This window comes from Mustela erminea, chromosome 3 (genome assembly GCF_009829155.1).
Source record: "Mustela erminea isolate mMusErm1 chromosome 3, mMusErm1.Pri, whole genome shotgun sequence".
Classification (NCBI taxonomy): Eukaryota; Metazoa; Chordata; class Mammalia; order Carnivora; family Mustelidae; genus Mustela; species Mustela erminea.
This window is the reverse complement of record NC_045616.1, coordinates 156,373,399-156,392,759: the sequence shown is the minus strand read 5'-3', so window position 1 is coordinate 156,392,759 and position 19,361 is coordinate 156,373,399. Positions and strand designations below refer to the sequence as shown.

Here is a 19,361-nt window from a genome sequence, read left to right as displayed (position 1 = left end):
AGCCAAATGTTTGCCTTACAAGTATTTTATAGCTAGGGCTTATTGCCATTCTAGTTTATTTATATCAACAATCTTCACCTGTCCATTTAGGGTGATATTTATTTTTGAGGTGCTTTTGAACAACACTCAGATCTTCATGATGTGGGAAAAAACAGGGTCAGTACTGTAAAAGAGATTAGTGATATTTTTTGGACCAAATTCCGTTTTAAAGTCATTTAGATTAAATGGTTTAGATTAAAGGCATTTAGATTAGGGGCACCTGGGTGGATCAGTGGGTTAAAGGCATTTAGATTAAATGATTTAAATTAGAATTGGGTTGTTGGTTGACAAAATGAGGCTTTTAGGAATGTTGAGACCTATTATTTAAATCTTACTCTGCTTTCCCCTAATAAAGATGTAGCCAATGAAAGCTTTATCACATTTTAAAAATTGTGATTAGTGAAATAAAATCTAACATGAGTTTTCCGGTTTGTGTGTGTGTATGAGCATGCACATATGAAACACATCACATGCTGGGCGCCTGGGTGGCTCAGTAGCTAAGTGTTTGCCTTCGGCTCAGGTTATGATCCCCGGGTCCTGGGATTGAGCCCCACATCAGGCTCCCTGCTCAGCGGGAAGCCTGCTCTTCTTCTCCCACTCCCCCTGCTTGTATTCCCTCTCTCACTGTCTCTCTCTGTCAAATAAATTAAATAAAAAAAACCCACATGCTAATAAGCCTTCTTGTTGAAGAACTTCATTGATAAAATTGGACTTGGTAGTGTCAGTACAATGAAAGTTCAACTGTGATATTTGTAAATTGCATGGTTAACCATTGCTTATTTTTCAAGTTTTATTATGTAAAATTTTACTTTTAAGATCTTATTTATTTACATATTTAGAGAAAGAGAGCACTCATGTGTGAGCTGGGAAGTAGGGCAGATGGAGAGGAAGAGGGAGAGAGACAATTTTAAACAGGTTCCCTGCTCAGTGTGGAGCTGGATGCAGGGCTTGATCTCATGACCCTGAGATCATGACCTGAGCTGAAATCAAGAGTTGGACGATTAACCTACTTAGTCACCCAGGCGCCCCTAGAGATTTGGTTTGACTGATTGATTGATTAGAATTTAGTGATTCATCAGTTGCATATTACACCCACTGCTCCTTACATCAAGTGCCCTCCTTAATGCCCATCACCCAGTTACCCCATTGCCCCACTCACTTCCCCTCCAGTAACCCTTAGTTTGATCCCTATAGTTAAGAGTCTTTTATAGTCTGTCTCCCTCTCTGGTTTCATTTAATCTTTTCCTTCCCTTGCCCTGTGTTCAGCTGTTCTATTTCTTAAATTACGCATGAACAAAATCTTACGGTATTTGTCTTTCTCTGACTGATGTATTTTGCTTAACATAATACCTTCTGGTTCATCCATGTTTGCAAATGGCAAGATTTCATTCTTTTTGATGGCTAATTTTCTGTCTTGCATATATACCACATCTTCTTTATCCATTCATCTGCCAGTGGACATCTGGGCTGTTTCCGTATTTTGGCTTTTGTGGACATTGTTGCTATAAACTTTTCAGTGCAAATGCCCCTTCAAATCACTATGTTTGTAGCCTTTGGATAAATACCCAGTAGTACAATTGCTGTGTCATAGGGTAGATCTATTTTTAACTTTTGAGGAACCTCCATACTGTTTGCCAAAGTGGCTATACCAGTTTGTATTCCCACCGGTAGTGTAAGAGGGTTCCCCTTTCTCCACATCCTCGCCAATATTTGTTGTGTCCCGAGTTGTTAATTTTCGCCGTTCTGATTGGTGTGACATGATACCTCATTGTGGTCTTAATTTGTATTTCTCTTATGTCTAGTGATTTGATCATTTTTCATGTCTGTTGGTTATTTTTGTGTCTTCTTTGGAGAAATGTCTGCTCATGTCTTCTGTCCATTTCTTGACTGGATTTTTTATTTTTTGGGTGTATAATTTGACAAGTTTTCTTTGTAGGTTTTGGATACCAGCCCTTCATCTAATAAGGCATTTGCTAATATCTTCTTTTATTCAGTAGATTGTCTTTTAGTTTTGTTGACTGTTTTCTTTGCTGTGCAAAGCCTTTTTATTTTGATGAAGTCCCCATAGTTCATTTTTGCTTTTGTGTCCCTTGCTTTTGGAGCAAGAAGTTGCTGTGGCTGAGGTCAGAGTTTGCTGAATTTTGATGAATTCCTGTCTCACATTTAGGTCTTTCATCCATTTTGAGTTTATTTTTCTGTATGGCTTAAGAAAAAAATGGTCCAGTTTCATTCTTTTGCATGTGACTGTCAATTTTCCCAACACCATCTTTTTTTTTTTTTTTTTTAAGATTTTATTTATTTATTTGACAGGGAGAAACATAGCAAGAGAGAGGGATCACAGCAGGCAGAGTGGGAGAGGGAAAAGCAGGCTTCCTGGCAAGCAGGGAGCCTGATGTGGGGCTCGATCCCAGGACCCTGGGTTCATGATCTGAGCCGAAGGCAGACGCTTAACTGACTGTGCCACCCAGGTGTCCTTCCAACACCATTTCTTGTTTATTTTTGTTTTGTTTTGTTTTTTAAATATTTTATTTACTTATTTGATAGACAGAGATCACAAGTAGGCAGAGAGGCAGGCAGAGAGAGAGTGGGAAGCAGGCTCCCTGCTGAGCAGAGAGCCCCATGCGGGGCTCGATCCCAGCACCCTGGGATCATTGCAGCACCCTGGGATCACCCTGAGCTGAAGGCAGAGGCTTTAATGCACTGAGCCACCCAGGCGCCCCTCTAACACCATTTCTTGAAGAGACTTTCTTCTGTTGGGTATTTACTGCTTTGTCAAAGATTGGTGGACCATAGAGTTGAAGGTCTTTTTCTGGGTTTTCTGTTCTCTCCCATCGATCTGTGTGTCTGTTTTTGTGCCAGTACCACAGTCTTTTGATGTACAGCTTTGTAATACAACCTGAAGTCCAGAATTGTGATGCCTTCAGCTTTGGTTTTGTTTTTCAGGATTGCTTTGGCTATTTGGGGTCTTTTGTGGTTCCATACAAATTTTATTGTTTGTTCCAGCTCTGTGAAAAACGTTGGTGGTATTTTGATAGCGATTACATTGAACGTGTAGATTGCTTTGGGTAGCACAGACATTTTGACATTATTTGTTCTTCCAGTTCGTGAGCATGGAATGTTTCTCCATTTTAAGTATTTTATTTTTAAGTAATCTCTACACCCATTGTGAGACTCAAACTCACAACCCTGAGACCCAAGAGTTGCATGCTCCACTAGCTGAGCCAGCTAGGTGCCCCATCATGTAAAATTTAAAACAAAATAGGCTATTGCAATAACCTCTGATAACCAGCATTTTATTCAACAGATAAAGTGTATGGCTGATAATTCTTGCATCTCAACCCTTTTCCTTTCCCATCTCCACACTTCTCCTGCATCATTTTAAAGCACATCCCAGGTATGAAATCTTTTCACCTGTAAATACGTATCCTAAGAGATCACTTAAAAAATACACACACAACCACAATACCAGCATCAGACTCCTTAATGGGTTTATCCTTCCAAGTGTTAAAATTATTATCAGTATTATTGCTCTTCACACCACGATGACTGAATTCTGTTTAGGATTTAATTACAGTTTCTTCTGTCTTAGAATATAGCCTGCTAGGCATATGTGATCATATTACTGTTTTAAAGTTTCTAAAGTAATTCTTTTCTGTGGTTAAACTTGAGATATATTTATAATATATATATATATATATATATGCACACACACGTATGGTTCATTTTTTGTAATTTGTTTTTGGTTTAGGGGTTGCTTATGTTCCATTTTGCTATAATTTTGTAAATATGTAAAAAAAAAAATCTCCATGGTTCTAAAATGAGGCAGTTGAGATGTCTAATGTTCTCTTCCTTTTTTTTTTTTTTTTAAAGAATCAGTGGAGGCTTGTGAAACTCCTTACAAAATAATGAAAATTTTGTCTATTTGTGTATTTTGAGAGAACCATAGTTATTCTGATTTTTCCCAGAAGTTTCACAAGCACACACACAAAAAATGTTCTTGAAGTTTTTGGCCTCAGGATCCCTTTACACTCTTAAAAACATTGGCATATCGTTAAGAGCCTTCATTTGCCATTAGAGAATGAAACAAAATTTGGAAATACTAATTCACTTAATACACCTGTTATAGGTTAATATCTTTTTTTTTATTAAAGAAACAACTATATACTTCAGACCTAAAATATTGGTGAGAAGAGTGGATTTGTTTTATATTTGCAAATCTAAATGTTAGATTTAATGGGAGGCTGGTGGATTTTTTTTCATCTTGGCTGCATTCAGTCAGTTGTGTTGGGTAGCATGTGGAAAACTCCACTGTACCCTGGCAAGACAATGAGGATAAAAGGCAAAGCCTTAGTGTTATGTTGAAAATGGTTTCAGCCTTACAGAGGTGGGTGGGTGCAGTACTCTGTCCTGTGTTAATCAGAGCCCTACAGTCCGTGTAGATTGTTGTGCTTGCTGAGTTTTGTGTTTGTTGGTTTGTCGTTGAATGTGGTCTTCTGGAGATCACTGTCTTGTGCACATGTGTTCCGCGTCTCCCTCCCAATCCCCGCACTGTGCCTTCTGCAGCCCCCCCCACCCCCAATCTGGCCAATGCGTGGTCCTCCTCATAACTCTCCTGTGCCACCTGGGGCTGGGCCGCCCTTGTAGGGCTGGGCCCCTTACAGGATGAGCCACCAGCATCAGCCCTTCGCACTTGTGGATATTCTCCATTGTCCCTGCGTCTTGTTGGCAGCTGTGTGCTAACAAGGAGAGTCCTTGCCCAGTCAGTCACTTTGTTTCTGGAGGGCAACATAGCAACCCGCGTTTGTGTGAGCGCAGCATTGTCTCTGCTGCTTTCCTCTCACTGTGTTCCAATGCAGGACACACCTTGCCAGTTTCGCTGCTGTGCCCTACTTCTGCAGCCGCCTGAGCACTGGCTGCAGAGACAGGACAGTGTGGGACTGCTTCACCCTATGTCTGCATTGGCTCACACGTATTTGCCCCCAAACCACCCATCTAGATAACCCCTCACTAGCACCTGCCTGTCTTTTAAAGTTAATCTGTAGGCATCCTGGCCCTTGGGCCAGTGTGGTCATGTTCCACATGGCTTTAAGTGCTTGTTCTGCTCCTACCTGGGTAACTCTGGTAATTGTGGAATTAATTGATGCCACAGGCACCAGTAGCTCTGGTGAGTCTAGATAACCAAGATCAGTTGCATGTTCCATGGACCTGTCAGCTATTTTACGTAGAAGTCATAGTGTCTACAGTGGCAACTATGGTGGCCAGAAATCCAGGTTCGGTACCATAAAGGGAGCTTGATGATCAACCAAGAAAGGCAGCAATGTGCAGGTTATCTACTTCAGACCTGGGAGAGCAGTGATGAAAAACGACACTGGACTCTTTTTGAATGAGTGCATTTTGAATGCTTTAAGGAGGATCCATGCAGGGCAAGCCTTGTTGCTGGCCGCTGTGGTCATCTCCACTCCAGGGTCAGGTATTGAACCCAGCGCGGTTCAAATGCCAGCTTGATGCTGGATCTCCCGTGCGGGCAGCAGCAGATCCACCACAGAGGATGGTCCTTCCAGGTTTTACCCACCCCCTTGGGTGAGCTCCTGGCTCTTAGTCCAGTTTCCCTAGGCTGAAGTGTACACTTGGAGAAAATTCGAGTGTTCAAAGCAGACTCAAGCTGCCAGGATACTGCCCTTAGAATCATGGAATTCTAGTGTGGTTCTGTTTTGTTTGTGTCAGAACTTTGCAGAGGCTGGTTAGGCAGGATTGTTGGGACATTCATATTGTGTTGCTAGAGCCCAGAGTCTTAAGACTGGTGCAAGACGGACCAGAGTGAAAGCTTTTGCCAAAGATGTTTTCATTAATCAAGGACGAAGGTGAAAGTGGGCGGTTTGAAGAGGCTTGGGCCCCATGTATCCTGTGTAGTTCTGACCGTAAACGGTGCAGACAGCCAGTGTTGCTCTCATGACCCACAGATGGCTTCCAGGAAGCCGGAGTCCTCTGGCTGGCGGTGGAAGGGGTGTGGGGGGGTAAGGTTCTAAAGCTAACTGAAAGACACAGCCCTGGAGTGGGCTTGATTTCACTCAACCTGGACAACCCTTCCTGGCTCTCGTGTAGGTAGAACTGGCACAGCAAAAGCTCTTCTGTGGTTGGTGGTGTGTGGCCTTTCTATGTAGGCAGTGATCCGCCTGGCTTATGGATAACTCTTGGGATGAGTGTGCTAACCAGTTAGGCAGCCCGAGTAGTCATTATCCGTCAACTTTGATAAGTGGTGCTCAGCCTTCCTAGGTTGAGGAACACACTACTTTTTAACATTGGGGGCCGACTGTCACACTGCTCAGTGTATGTGTCCCTGGTTAAATCCATTAACAGTGGGCTTGGGTTGCAGTTACTCCCCATGAACGAGGAACTCCCTTGAGAGAGTAGATCAAAAGTTTTCCTTAACTCCTTGTCTCTAGTACACTGCTTGTTGCCCCTCACGTTGCCCACTTGGGGTGGGCACTTAGCCCTGCAGATCACAGAGAAGAAGGTCTAAATAAAAGTTGTGACCAGTTTCCATAGGTTGTCCTGCAGAGGGAGCATTACGGAACCTGTGAGTGGGATGGTTCTTGGCATTTTAAGTTTTTCCTCTACATATCATGGGCCACCGGGCAAGAACATGGGCAGATGTGCTCAGAACCATGTGGGGCAGAGTGGAGGGGGAGCTCTTGCCTCTGGCCTCTGATCAGGTAGTCCTGGGCTCCCGTACTTCTGCTTAAGGTGACCTCTGGCTCACCTCTCTCTGACCCGGTGCCTTTGTAGTTTTGGGGTGCAAAACTCACCCTATTAGTGCATGTCTCTGTATCTGTGGTGGAGTGAGGTGAGGCTACAGGGGTGTCTCCAGGGCTGCCCACTGCCATTAAGTCCTTGGTTGTGTTTTGTGGAGTTTAAACTGTGAGGACTGGACTTAGGATTTTAAACTGTTAGGACTGGAGTTTAAAACTATTAGGATACCAGTGGTGACCTGATTTTGTGTTTTTCTATTTGGCATTAGTTATGGAAGAGTACAGTTAATGAGTACAGTTCTCATTGAAAGGAACAACTGGCCTTTTTATATACTAGGGAATTTTTTGGTTTTGGAATATATATATATATTTTTGAAAGATGTTATTTATTTATTTGACAGAGAGAGAGATCACAAGTAGGCAAGAGGCAGGCAGAGAAAGGGGGAAACAGGTTCCCCGCTGAGCAGAGAGCCCAATGCGGGGCTCGATCCTAGGACCCTGAGATCATGACCTGAGCTGAAGGCAGAGGCTTAACCTACTGAGCCACCCAGGTGCCCCTAGTTTTGGAATATACTTGCTTATTATCATAACACTTTCATTTCTCCGCTGCTGATAGATTCTTTCTTTAACACATTATTTTTGTTTTGGGGTTTTTAAAAAAAAGTTTAATCAATTTATCTTTTTCATTCACAGACATATGTAGAGTGTGTCGGTCAGAAGGAACACCTGAGAAACCTCTTTATCATCCTTGTGTATGTACTGGCAGTATTAAGTTTATCCATCAAGAATGGTGAGTCATCCTTTTAGAAAATTTTATGTCTGAGCTTTGGTTTTGTTATTTATATAGTAAGGGGGATTGTTTCAGTGAACTTTTTCTATAGTAGTTTTTTTTTTAATTGTGAAAATTTGGAAATTACCCATATTCCTTCTTACCATTCCCTGTCATTTTGGTGTTACTGTTTTCCAGGTGCATTTGAGTACCTGTTTGTTCGTTTCTACCGTGGAGAGCTTCTTTTGTTCATTGGAAGTGTTAAAGTTTTCTGATTCTGCTTGACATGACAATACCTTACATTTTTATAATGCTTTGTGCCAGGTGGTGCTCTTTGCTTTTATAGATCTTAAATCATTTAATCCTTAGAACCATGAGGTGGAATGTTTTTATTATTATGCAGATAAGAAAACAAGAGTTAAGTAACTTGTTCTGGGTACACAGCCAGCAGGATTCAGACCGAGCTACCCATGGTAGCAGTGCCATCAGACCACCACTGTTAGAACTGATGTGACACTCGGAGATTCTTTCATAGTTGAGGTTAGCCTTGAGGACATTACAATTTAGTTAATTGAACTTTTTAAAATAGTAAAAACATATCTGTTACAGTTCTGTACTTTCAGAAGGCATTAAGTTATAAAAAGTAAAAAATATTATAAATATGAAACTGTTGAAATTGTAAAAGCTCTATAATACCTTAAATTTTAATAGAACATTGGTTTTCAGTGAAACCTTAAAATATCTTCATTGTAACACTAATGAATGTGTTTGTGATTGCAGCTTAGTTCAGTGGCTGAAACACAGTCGAAAAGAATACTGTGAATTATGCAAGCACAGATTTGCTTTCACACCAAGTAAGTTCTTTAGAAGTTTACATTGCATTTTTGGGTTGTAACTGGATACAAAAAGGTTTTTAAGCAGTTTTAAAGTAACTATTTTTAACTTTGTCATTGATAATAACAAAGTATTGCTGTAACATTTGGAAAATATATTTTTTAAACTACATGTCAGTTTTTAATACACAGACACATATGTATGTGAGAAAGACAGTGATTTGATTTGTAGAATATTTCTTTTTTTATTATTTTTTTTTTAATTGAGAGAGAGCATGCATGCCACTAGTGGGGGAGGGAGGGGCAGAGGGAGAGGGAGAATCCTAAGTAGACTCCATGCTCAGCACAAGCCCCACTCAGGATTTGATCTCAGGACCCTGAGATCATGACCTAAGCCAAAATGAAGAGTTGGACACTTGATGGACTGAGCCACCCAGGTGCCCCTCTTTATAAATTTTTTATTATGGGCAAGATCAAATGTATAAAAAAGGTGTAATGAGCCCCCATGTTCATATCTTTTAGTTTGACTCCTTTTTAGCTCATTGCCGTTACGTGGTATTCCTTACCTATGTTCTTGTTCCCCACCTCTCTATCCATTTTAAAGCAAATGCCATCATTTATAATTTCATCTGTACATATTTTAGTATGTATCTCAGTCAGTAAGGGTTCTTTTTAAAAACAGTAACTATGATTCCACCATTTACTCAGAAAAATTAGTAACGATGCCTTGATTTTTATCAAATATCTCCTCACTGTTCAAACTTGGGGTATCTTTTGACTTAAAATTGTGTAGGTTGGAAAATAATAATAAAGAGAAGGTTCAGGAGTCACATGGTCTACTTACTGAGCCAGGCGGATGCCCCCCTTAATTCACTTTTTAAAAATGAGACTTTCTAAGCTTTATATTTTTGTAAGCCAGTGGCACATACTTTGTAGGTCTTTAAAATTCCAGTTATATTTTATGATTCCTGTGCCTACTGCTTGATATTTAATGTTATTCATCTTAAGTAGAGGACTAAACTGGCAGCTTGTCAAGAATTTGAAGTATACTTTTCATTCTGGGATTATAGTACATTGCCCTCTTCTTCCAAAGATTTTTGTGTTTTTTGTTTTTTGTTTTTTTTTAAAATAGTATCTTGAGCTGCTGAATATAAATGCTCTAACTCAGTTAACTGAGTCTAAATGCTGTAACTTAGTTTTACTTTGTTTTTATTTGAGGGATTATAAATGACTGAAGTCATTACGGTTTTATTTTTGGAACTTTATTACCATCTGAAAAAGGTCAAGTAATTTATTTTGTATTCTTTAATTTTCTATAGGGCGTAAAAACTCTACAAGTTAAGGTTTATAGCAAACTAATTCTGAGTAATTGAGTATTTTCATGACGTTTCCTAGGAATTACTTGTGTGAGTTTTTTTGAGACCAATAAAAGCTTGTGTTGGTACATTTTAGTTAGCATTTGACATAGGCCATTCTCTTTATCTTTCTCAAAAATTTTATTTACTGGTTTAATGACTTGAGTATCAAGTATCCTCTTAAAGTAGGTGATCTTTGTGGGTATATTGCAAAATTGCTTATTCCTGAATGTTTGCAGCTCTGAATAGTTTTTATAATAGTTCATTCATTAGTTTTAGATCATTGATTTTAAAGCTTTACATGTCATAATTCCTTATGTTGGCCTCACTGGAGAAATGTGTTTGTTCCTCCCATGTATTCTTTCTGAGACCTGTGGTAGAGCAGTGGTTTTTTTTCATTGGAACCATTTAAAAAGAAAGTCTTTCTCAAACATGGCAAAACCTTTCTCTGAGTGTGTTGAACCACATCTTACAGAGAGATGGGAAGATTTGGATTTACTGGTTGGAATACTAATTACTGTTGAAAATTGGGCGAGGGGGATGATTGGCCAACAAATGTCAGTAGGTGATTTGCTTCCACATGAAATGACTTTGCTACAGATTGTACTTTTTGAGTGCTGGGTCTAAGGCTTGTATTTGGGAGGAGGACTTGCTCTTTTTTTCTTTTTTCTTTTTTAATTGAAGTATAGTTGAGACACAATGTTAACGTTAGTTTCAGATGTACAGCATAGTGTCTTTGATGTTGTGCTTGCCACAAGTATGGCTCCCATTTTTCACCGTACAGTGTTTGTATATATTCCCTCTGCTCTGCCTTTCATCCCTGTGACTTATTTCCTTGTACCCATTTTGCCCACCTCCCCTTTCCCTTTTGCATCTGCCAGTTTGTTTTCTGTATTTGTATGTCTGTTACTGCTTTTCTGTTTGTTCATCTCTTTTGTTACTTCCGTATGTAAGTAAAATCATACGTTCTTTGTCTTTCACTTACTGACTTAATTTTCTTAGCACAGTACCTGCTAGGTCCATCCACGTTGTCACAAATGGCAGGGGTCCTAATATTTTTCATGGCTGAGCAATATTCCATTGTGTGTATATACACACTATTCTTTCTTTATTCATTTATCAGTGGATGCTTGGATTGCTTCCATACCTCGGCTGTTGTAAGTAATGCTGCCATAAACATAGTGCATATACCTTTTCGAGTTAGTGTTTTTGGTTTCCTTGGGTAAATACCCAGGAGTGGAATTACTGGATTGTATGATACTATGTATTTTTAACTTTTTGAGGAACCCCCATACCCCTTTCCACAGGGGCTGCACGTCTTTACATTCTCACACCTAACAGTGCACAAGGTTCCTTTTTCTATACCTCCTTGCCAACACTTATTATTATTATTTTTTTTAATTAAAAGATTTTATTTATTTGGCAGAGAGAGACACAGCAAGAGAGGGAACACAGGCAGGGGTAGTAGGAGAGGGAGAAGCAGGCTTCCCACTGAGCAGGGAGTCTGATGTGGGACTAGAACCCAGGACCCTGGGATCATGACCTGAGCCAAAAGCAGATGCTTAACCCCTGAGCCCTATTAACCCCAGGCACCCCTATTAACTTTTTGGTACTAGCCATTTGACAGGTATACGGTGATATCTTACTGTGGTCTTTACTAAGGAGGGTTCTTTCTTGGTAACATGTCAACAGCTTTACCTTTTGCTCCTGTTGGCTTTAATCTGATACTTTATAATTTGGGAAGCCAGATAATTGCATTGTTTAAATGCTAAAATTTGTTTAAGTTAGCTTTGCATGAAGTTCATGCCGATGACTGAAGGTTGTGAACTGTCCTTGAACCTTTTTTCCTGCACAGAGACCTTTTTTGTTGGTTTCTACGTTTCACATGTGATTTGCTTCCAGATGACTTTTGGGTAAATGTAGCATTGTTTAAGTATTTGATTCACTTTTTTCTTTAAATTTTTTTAAAGATTTATTTATTTATTATTTGACAGAGAGAGAGATCGATCGATCACAAGTAAGCAGAGAGGCAGGCAGAGAGAGAGGGGGAAGCAGGCTCCCTACTGAGCAGGGAGCCTGATGTGGGGCCTGATCCCAGGACCCTGAGATCTTAACCTGAGCCGAAGGCAGAGACTTTAACCCACTAAGCCACCCAGCACCCTGATTCACTTTTTTAATAGGAAAAGATATTCAAGTGAAATAGAAAGATTGAGAGTTAAGCAAGCTATACATGCCTATTTTTATATTTATGAATTAAACTATTATTGAATGTTTATGATTCAATATGTCAACTATATGTATTATGTTTTATATGTATTTATATTTATATTATATTATGTATTATTTGTATATGTCAATTCAAATTATATGTACTTTTTTTTTTCTCTTCTAGTTTATTCTCCAGATATGCCTTCACGGCTTCCAATCCAAGACATATTTGCTGGACTCGTTACAAGTATTGGCACTGCAATACGATATTGGTTTCATTATACACTTGTGGCCTTTGCATGGTTGGGAGTTGTTCCTCTTACAGCATGTGAGTATTCATTTCTCTGTGATTGGATTTATACAACTTAAAAAGTTGTATAAATATTCAATTTTATAATATTACATCATATTTTTGTTTGATATTTATTTGATGCTACAATTTCATGTATTAGGAAAGCCTCACTTAGAAAACATTGTCCACCTAAATTAAGAACTGTTTTTAACAGATCATTTTCTTGAATGAAATGGGAATGATAAACAGCATACAGAGGCTAATAATGAGAGTTCATGAAAGAATTGAAAAAGCAAAACCAAATTATAATTAGAAGGATTTTGATTTTTATTCTTTGAAGTGTATTAGAACTTTCAAGGATGGCAGAAGTTGGATTATTTTTGAGATTTTTTTTCTTCCCTTTTAAAAGACAACTCCTGTATCTGTAATAGTTCTGAATAATTGGGAGGCTTATCTTTCAAGATACAGGAAGTTTTCTGGGAGGTTGTTATACTAGCCCTTAGTTGATCCCTTTTGGGTTTTTGTTTTTAGAGACATGCAGAAGGGTAGGTAGTAAATGGTGCCAGAGTATGTAGCTATGATTCTTTGGAGTTAAATGCAAGTGAGATTTTAAATAAGTATAATTAATATCCTTGAGTCCCTTTAAAATAAAATAAATTGATCATTTATGAAGATGCAAATCTTTGGGGATATGTTGAATAGCAGAATAGGTATTGTTGAAAAGTGAAGAGGTAAACTAGGAGATTGAGCAAGGGGTTCTCTTGGATATAACTCAGAGACAAGAAGTTGCAAGTGTGAGGAGGAAAAAACCGGGAGGTGAAGGCTGCATCCAGTTGTTTCAGCACCTGTCTAGGAAGTACTTTCACAAAGTGAAGGATCATGGACATGAGGAAGTGACAGTCATCTTTTTGATCGAAAGAGAGAGAGCTCACCATGATGAAGGACGGCGCCTCACAAACCTGGACAAATTCTAAAGTTTTCCAGGACTGAATAAAATGGTAGATGTTCTACTTGCACATTATCCTACAAAGTAAAAATCACATTGGTGTCAGACTTAAAATCAGCAGCTCTGAAGGCTAGAGGACAGCAAAAACTTTAGACTTTGACGTTTCTGAATCTGAAATCTACCCATAAATTATCCTCAGATGGAGGGACAAAATAAAGACATGCCAGTAGATGCAAGGGCATGAAAAGTTTGCCACCTCAAACCATTTATGAAAAAGAAACTGTTTGAGAATATACTTTCCCAAAATAAGTGAGGAATCAGAGAGAAAGGCATGAACTGCAAAGAAAGAGAGACAGGTGCTTCCCCCAGCTAACTAGTAGTTGTTTTAATCTAAAATGACTGGTAATTTTTAGGTAGTTGCCTGGAACTAAAATTGGGAGAACTGAGGAGAGGGTAGAAATGAGAGCTTTTCAAGTTGCTTATCTTATTTGTGAGGAGACTGTAGATGCTCTAGACAGAGATAGGAAAACACTGTGTGACTCTGCATTAAAAATGATGGGGTAATCAACTAGAGTTCAGAACTAGACCCACATCTGCATCATCACCTGATTCATAACAAAGGTGCCACTGCTGTTCAGTGGGGGAAGGACGATCCTTTCTTTTTCTTTTTTTTTAAAGATTATTTATTTATTTATTTGACAGAGAGAGAGAGAGAGAGAGATCACAAGTAGGCAGAGAGGCAGGCAGTGAGAGAGGGGGAGGCAGGCTCCCTGCTGAGCAGAGAGCCCGATGCGGGACTCGATCCCAGGACCCTGAGATCATGACCTGAGCCGAAGGCAGTGGCTTAACCCACTGAGCCACCCAGGCGCCCAGGACGATCCTTTCAGTAAATGGTGTAGTGTCAGCTGGGTGGATGGCCGTACGAAGGAAAACAAATCATGTCATTATCTCACACCTGACACAAAAATAATTTGAGATGGATCGTAAGCCTGAATATGATTTTTTTTTTTTAAAGAATTAGTACTCTTTTATTTTTTATATAGAAATTTTTAGGATTTTGGGGCACCTGGGTGGCTCAGTGGGTTAAAGCTTCTGTCTTCAGTTCAGGTTGTGATCCCGGAGTCCTGGGATCGAGCCCTGCATTGGGCTTTCTGCTTAGCGGGGAGCCTGCTTCCTCCTCTCTCTCTGCCTGCCACTCTGCCTACTTGTGATCTCTCTCTGTGTCAAATAAATAAATAAAATCTTTAAAAAAATTTTTTTTAGGATTTTATTTATTTATTTGACAGAGACACAGCGAGAGAGGGAACACAAGCAGGAGGAGGAGAGGGAGAAGCAGGCACCCCATTGAGCAGGGAGCCCTATGTGGGGCTCGATCCCAGGACCCCGGGATCATGACCTGAGCTGAAGGCAGAAGCTTCACAGACCAAGCCACCCAGGCACCCCCTCAATGTAAATGTTAAAACCAAAAGATTTCTAAAAATATGGGAGAATGAGGTACCTGGATGGCTCAGTCAGTTAAGCGTCTGTTTCTTGATTTTTGGCTCAGGTCATGATCTTAGGGTTGTGGTATTGAGCCCTGCATCAGACTCCAGCTCAGCACACCCTATTTGCTTGAAATGCTTTCTCTCCCTCTTTTTCTCCCCTTATTCATGCACATGCTCTTTCTCTGAATAAATAAATAAAATCTTTTTTTTTTTTTTAGATTTTTATTTACTTGAGTGAGACAAAGGTAGTGAGAGAGAGTACGAGCAGGAAGGAGACAGAGAAGCAGGCTCCCCACTGAGCAGGGAGCCTGATCTGGGCCTTGATCCCAGGACTCTGCAGTCATGACCTGAGCCAAAGGCAGACGCTTATTTTGCACTTAGGCATGCAAAATAAATAAAATTTTCAAAAAAAAAAAAATATATATATATGTATACTTGTATGTATATATATAACCATAAAAGAAAATACTGAATAAATTGGACTTAATTAAAATTAAGAACTTTTATTCATGCTTTGGTACCTTTAAGAGAGAAAGGCAAGCCCCCCTGAGTGAGAGAAGATATTTGCAATACATACATCAAACGAAGGACCTGTATCTAGACTATGTAGGGAACTCCTAAAAATCAGTAAGGAAAAAGTAAACAACCCAAATAAAAAGACAAAAGTTTTGAATAGGAGTTTCTGGAAAGATCTAAATAGCCAGTAACACAAAAAGCTGCTCAGCCTCATTAGTCATGAGGGAAATGCACAAGAAGGTACTGCTACATACTCAGCAGAATGACTAAAATTAAAAAACAAGACAATACCAAATGTTTCTTAGGATGTGGAGTATTTGGAACACGCTTACATTGATGGTGGGAGTATATATGGTATAACTCCTTCGGAAAACTGGCAGTATCTATCAGTGGTAAATATTATCAACACCTTATGATTCAACAGTTCCGTTTCTAGGAATATAGCTGATGGAAACCAGAGCGTTGTGTCTGCTAGAAGATGTTTAAGGATGACCACAGCGGCTTTGCTACTAGTAGTTAAAGACTGGTATCAACCGAATACCTGTCAGCAATAGGAGAGCAGGTGCATCATGGTTTTTCGGTATAGCGGAGTAGTACTTAGTGAGAAAAGAGCTCATTATCGGGACATGGAATAACGTGGATGAGTTTTACTCTGAGAGAAAGGAACGGGCACAGAAGAGTATAGATTGTGTATGATTGCATTTATATGAAATTTTGAAGTAGGCCAAATTGATCTGTGGTGATAGAGATTGAATGGCGGTTACCTTTTTGCTGGAGATACTGACTAGGAAGGGGGTTGAGGAGCCTTCCAGAAAACTAGAAATGCTGAATATCTTGATCTAGGTGGCAGTGTCCTGGATATGTTTACATACAAAAATTCACCCAGACATAAACTTAAGATTCATATAAATTTTACCTTAATAAAAAGTAACAAAACTTAAAGCTAAGTGCCGGAAGAATAGAAATGGGATTATGAGTTTTTGTCTTGAGAAGTCAGAGTATGAAACAGTAAATATTTGGAAAGTCCATCAAAAGAGAGGAAAGACAGGGTTGGAGGGTAGAGGAAGGGATGTAAGAGAGGAAAGGGTAAGGCTCAAGTTCTGTGATCATGAGAGTTTACACAGTTGTGTACAGAGGAACGTGGTTTACTATGAGAAATAAGTACAGAGCAGCCCAGGTTGATACTACAGAGATGTTAGCAAATGCTGGCAGAACACAGGAACAGTGATCATCAGCTAGATGTATACAAGATGAAAAACTTTAAATGGAGCAGAGCATTATATTTCATATTAGTAAAGGACATAGTCATAAGAAAGTAAAACTAAAGAACTTATGCATCAGAGTACGGGACTTCGAAATATATAAAGCATTCACTGTCAGATGGAAGACTTAACACCTCTCCAAAGTCACAGCAAATAATCAAAAGTTAAGTAGAGGGGCGCCTGGGTGGCTCAGTGGGTTAAGCCGCTGCATTTGGCTCAGGTCATGATCTCAGGGTCCTGGGATCGAGTCCCGCATCGGGCTCTCTGCTCAGCGGGGAGCCTGCTTCCTCCTCTCTCTCTCTGCCTGCCTCTCTGCCTACTTGTGATCTCTCTCTGTCAGATAAATAAATGAAATCTTAAAAAAAAAAAAAAAGTTAAGTAGAGACTCAGAGGATGTAAGTAATGCAGTTAACAAGCTAGCTCTCTGTTCTGACTTGTATGCGCTTGCTTATACACAGACTTGTAATTAAAATTTACGTTCTATCACAAAATATGTAGTCTCTAGCTTTTTAAAGTTAGCAGTGTACCCTGGTATCTTCTGTATGAGAACGTGTTGAGCTACTGTACTATTTTTTTTTTTTTTGAGTTACCTTATATTTTTAATGGATGCACAGCACTCTGTAGGAAGGAGGCCTGTAATTTCTGAATCCATTTTCTGATTTACAGACATTTGGTTTGTTGTTTGTTTTACTTTGTTACAGGTACACTTGCCTTGACTATTTTATAAACATATGTAATTTCTATTATAGAAGTTTTTTCCTACCTTTTCATTTTGATTTGACTTTTTGAAAACAGCCATTGAAGTCACTGAAAATTTCTGATACTAAGCTATAGGGGATGCTTAAACTAATATACAAGTTTTGGTTAGAAAGAAAATCAGCTGTTTCCTCTTGGGCCCTATTTCTGTTCTTGCCTTTCTGACTAAGGATGAGGGGATGGCTGTGCATTCACCCATGCTTTATCTTTTTTCCCCTTCATGGCCAAATTTAAGAATCTTTCTTTGAGGACACTTGAATCTGTGTTTTTAAAAAAATGGTTGTTAGTTTGCCATTCATGTTATTGGACCATTATTCTTCTGAAAGGTCCTCTTAATTTCAAATTGTGTAATCCCAGAACTGAAACCCCTTATTTTCATGAGAAGACTCAATGAATTTTAGAGTTCTTGGTTAAAAAAAATTCTCCATATTGTAATTTAGAGATCTTTACTTTTTTTTTTTTTTTTTAAGATTTTATTTGATAGAGATCACAAATAGAGAGGCAGGCAGAGAGAGAGGAGGAAGCAGGCTCCCTACTGAGCAGAGAGCCGGATGCGGGGCTCTATCCCAGGACCCTGAGACCATGACCTGAGGCAAAGACAGAGGCTTAACCCGTTGAGCCAGCCAGGTGCCCCAGGGTTTTCTTTCAATGTAGTATTTTAGGACAGTCTTGCGAAGACTAAATATTTCTAGGGGCTTACACTTCACCTGTTTAGTTGAGTACCTGTCTCAGTTCATGCTGTATGTCGTAACCGAATGCTGTCTTGCCCTTCTTGGCAGGCCGTATCTACAAGTGCTTGTTTACTGGCTCCGTGAGCTCACTACTGACACTGCCACTGGACATGCTGTCCACGTGAGTACTTGTGAAGCTGGAAAGCTGCACAGAAGAGCTAGTGCTGGGTTTTCCTGTATGCTTTTATTTGTTAAAATTTGAAAAGTCCTTTTGTTTCAAGGACAAAGAGTAATTTATGTTTCTTACTCTGACAGTTACAGCTACAGTAGGAGTAGTTGACATATGTACGTGTTTGTTCTAAAACATACCTGTTTTAAAGACTATTTTGTACGGCGGAACGATATGTTAAACAGGCAGCCATGCAGTGTGAGATATGTGCTATCATGTTCATGTGCCGAGAGTTCATTTAAACATGTATTTTTTTTAACAGCATAGTCATTTGAATTCAAATTTAGTTTTTAAATGTTTCTTGTGATTATTAGAAGATGGACTAAAAACTTGTTCACTGTCATTATTTTACTGTATCATAATTTGCCATTAAGCATTGTTAACTGTTTTCTTGGGAAAGATGTGTTTTTATTACTGATGTCAGAATTAGAAATGCCGTAAATGATTAACTGTATCAAGATCATTAAATATTAAGCCTGCCAATGGTTGCACCTGTATTTGCTAAATCTTTTTTACCCAGCTGACCTTAGGTTTCTGATTGCTGTGTCAGTCAAGACAGAGAACAATACAAAACCATCCCATGGAACAGAAGTATTCAGAGTATGTTACCATTAAAATAAGCCACAAGGCAAAAGAAGAGAGCAGGAGGGCATACTATATTTCTGATAGAAAAGGAAATAAGGAGTTCTTTTAAGTCTCTTGCATCTGCACCATTATTTTTTTTTATTTTTTTTTTTTTTTAAGATTTTATTTATTTATTTGACAGAGAGAGGTCAGAAGTAGGCAGGCAGGCAGAGAGAGAGGAAGGGAAGCAGGCCCCCTGCTGAGCAGAAAGCCCGATGCGGGACTCGATCCCAGGACCCTGAGATCATGACCTGAGCCGAAGGCAGCGGCTTAACCCACTGAGCCACCCAGGTGCCCTGCACCATTATTTTTAATCATGTTTCTAAATATTTAGAAACATTAGATGTGTCTGTGACTTGGTTTTTCTGCTTGCTGGTAATACATTTTTGGGACAGGTCAGGTATTTCATTTATGTCTGTCTTTAGGAGCATAGGGAATAATAGATAAAAGGTTTTCACCTTGAACTTATTTACGTTAGAATTATTTTTTGTTTTCATTAATAAAGAACAGCTTTGATAAAGTAATGTTTAGAGTAGACAGGGGCCTCGAAAGAGGGTGCTCTTAGCTGTGGCCATGACAAAAAAGAGAAGCAGTAATTTAACACATTTGAAAGTTTGGAGCTAGTGTA

At 39.3% G+C, this 19,361-nt stretch overlaps 1 protein-coding gene across 4 annotated transcripts in view; it reads left to right on the top strand.

Annotated features, from left to right (window-relative positions):
• MARCHF6 (membrane associated ring-CH-type finger 6) overlaps positions 1-19,361 on the top strand; it is an 82,397-nt gene that overhangs the window by 16,981 nt on the left and 46,055 nt on the right. The window contains exons 1-5 of one of the 4 annotated variants that reach the window (XM_032337754.1): positions 5,806-5,900; positions 7,482-7,578; positions 8,338-8,411; positions 12,138-12,281; positions 17,989-18,061. In XM_032337754.1, coding sequence (XP_032193645.1) covers positions 5,876-5,900; positions 7,482-7,578; positions 8,338-8,411; positions 12,138-12,281; positions 17,989-18,061 — 413 coding nt within the window. In that variant the 5' untranslated portion in view covers positions 5,806-5,875. Of the gene's footprint in view, positions 1-5,805; positions 5,901-7,481; positions 7,579-8,337; positions 8,412-12,137; positions 12,282-17,988; positions 18,062-19,361 lie in introns of those variants that run through there. The other 3 variants (XM_032337751.1, XM_032337753.1, XM_032337752.1) reach the window with 3 other exon arrangements.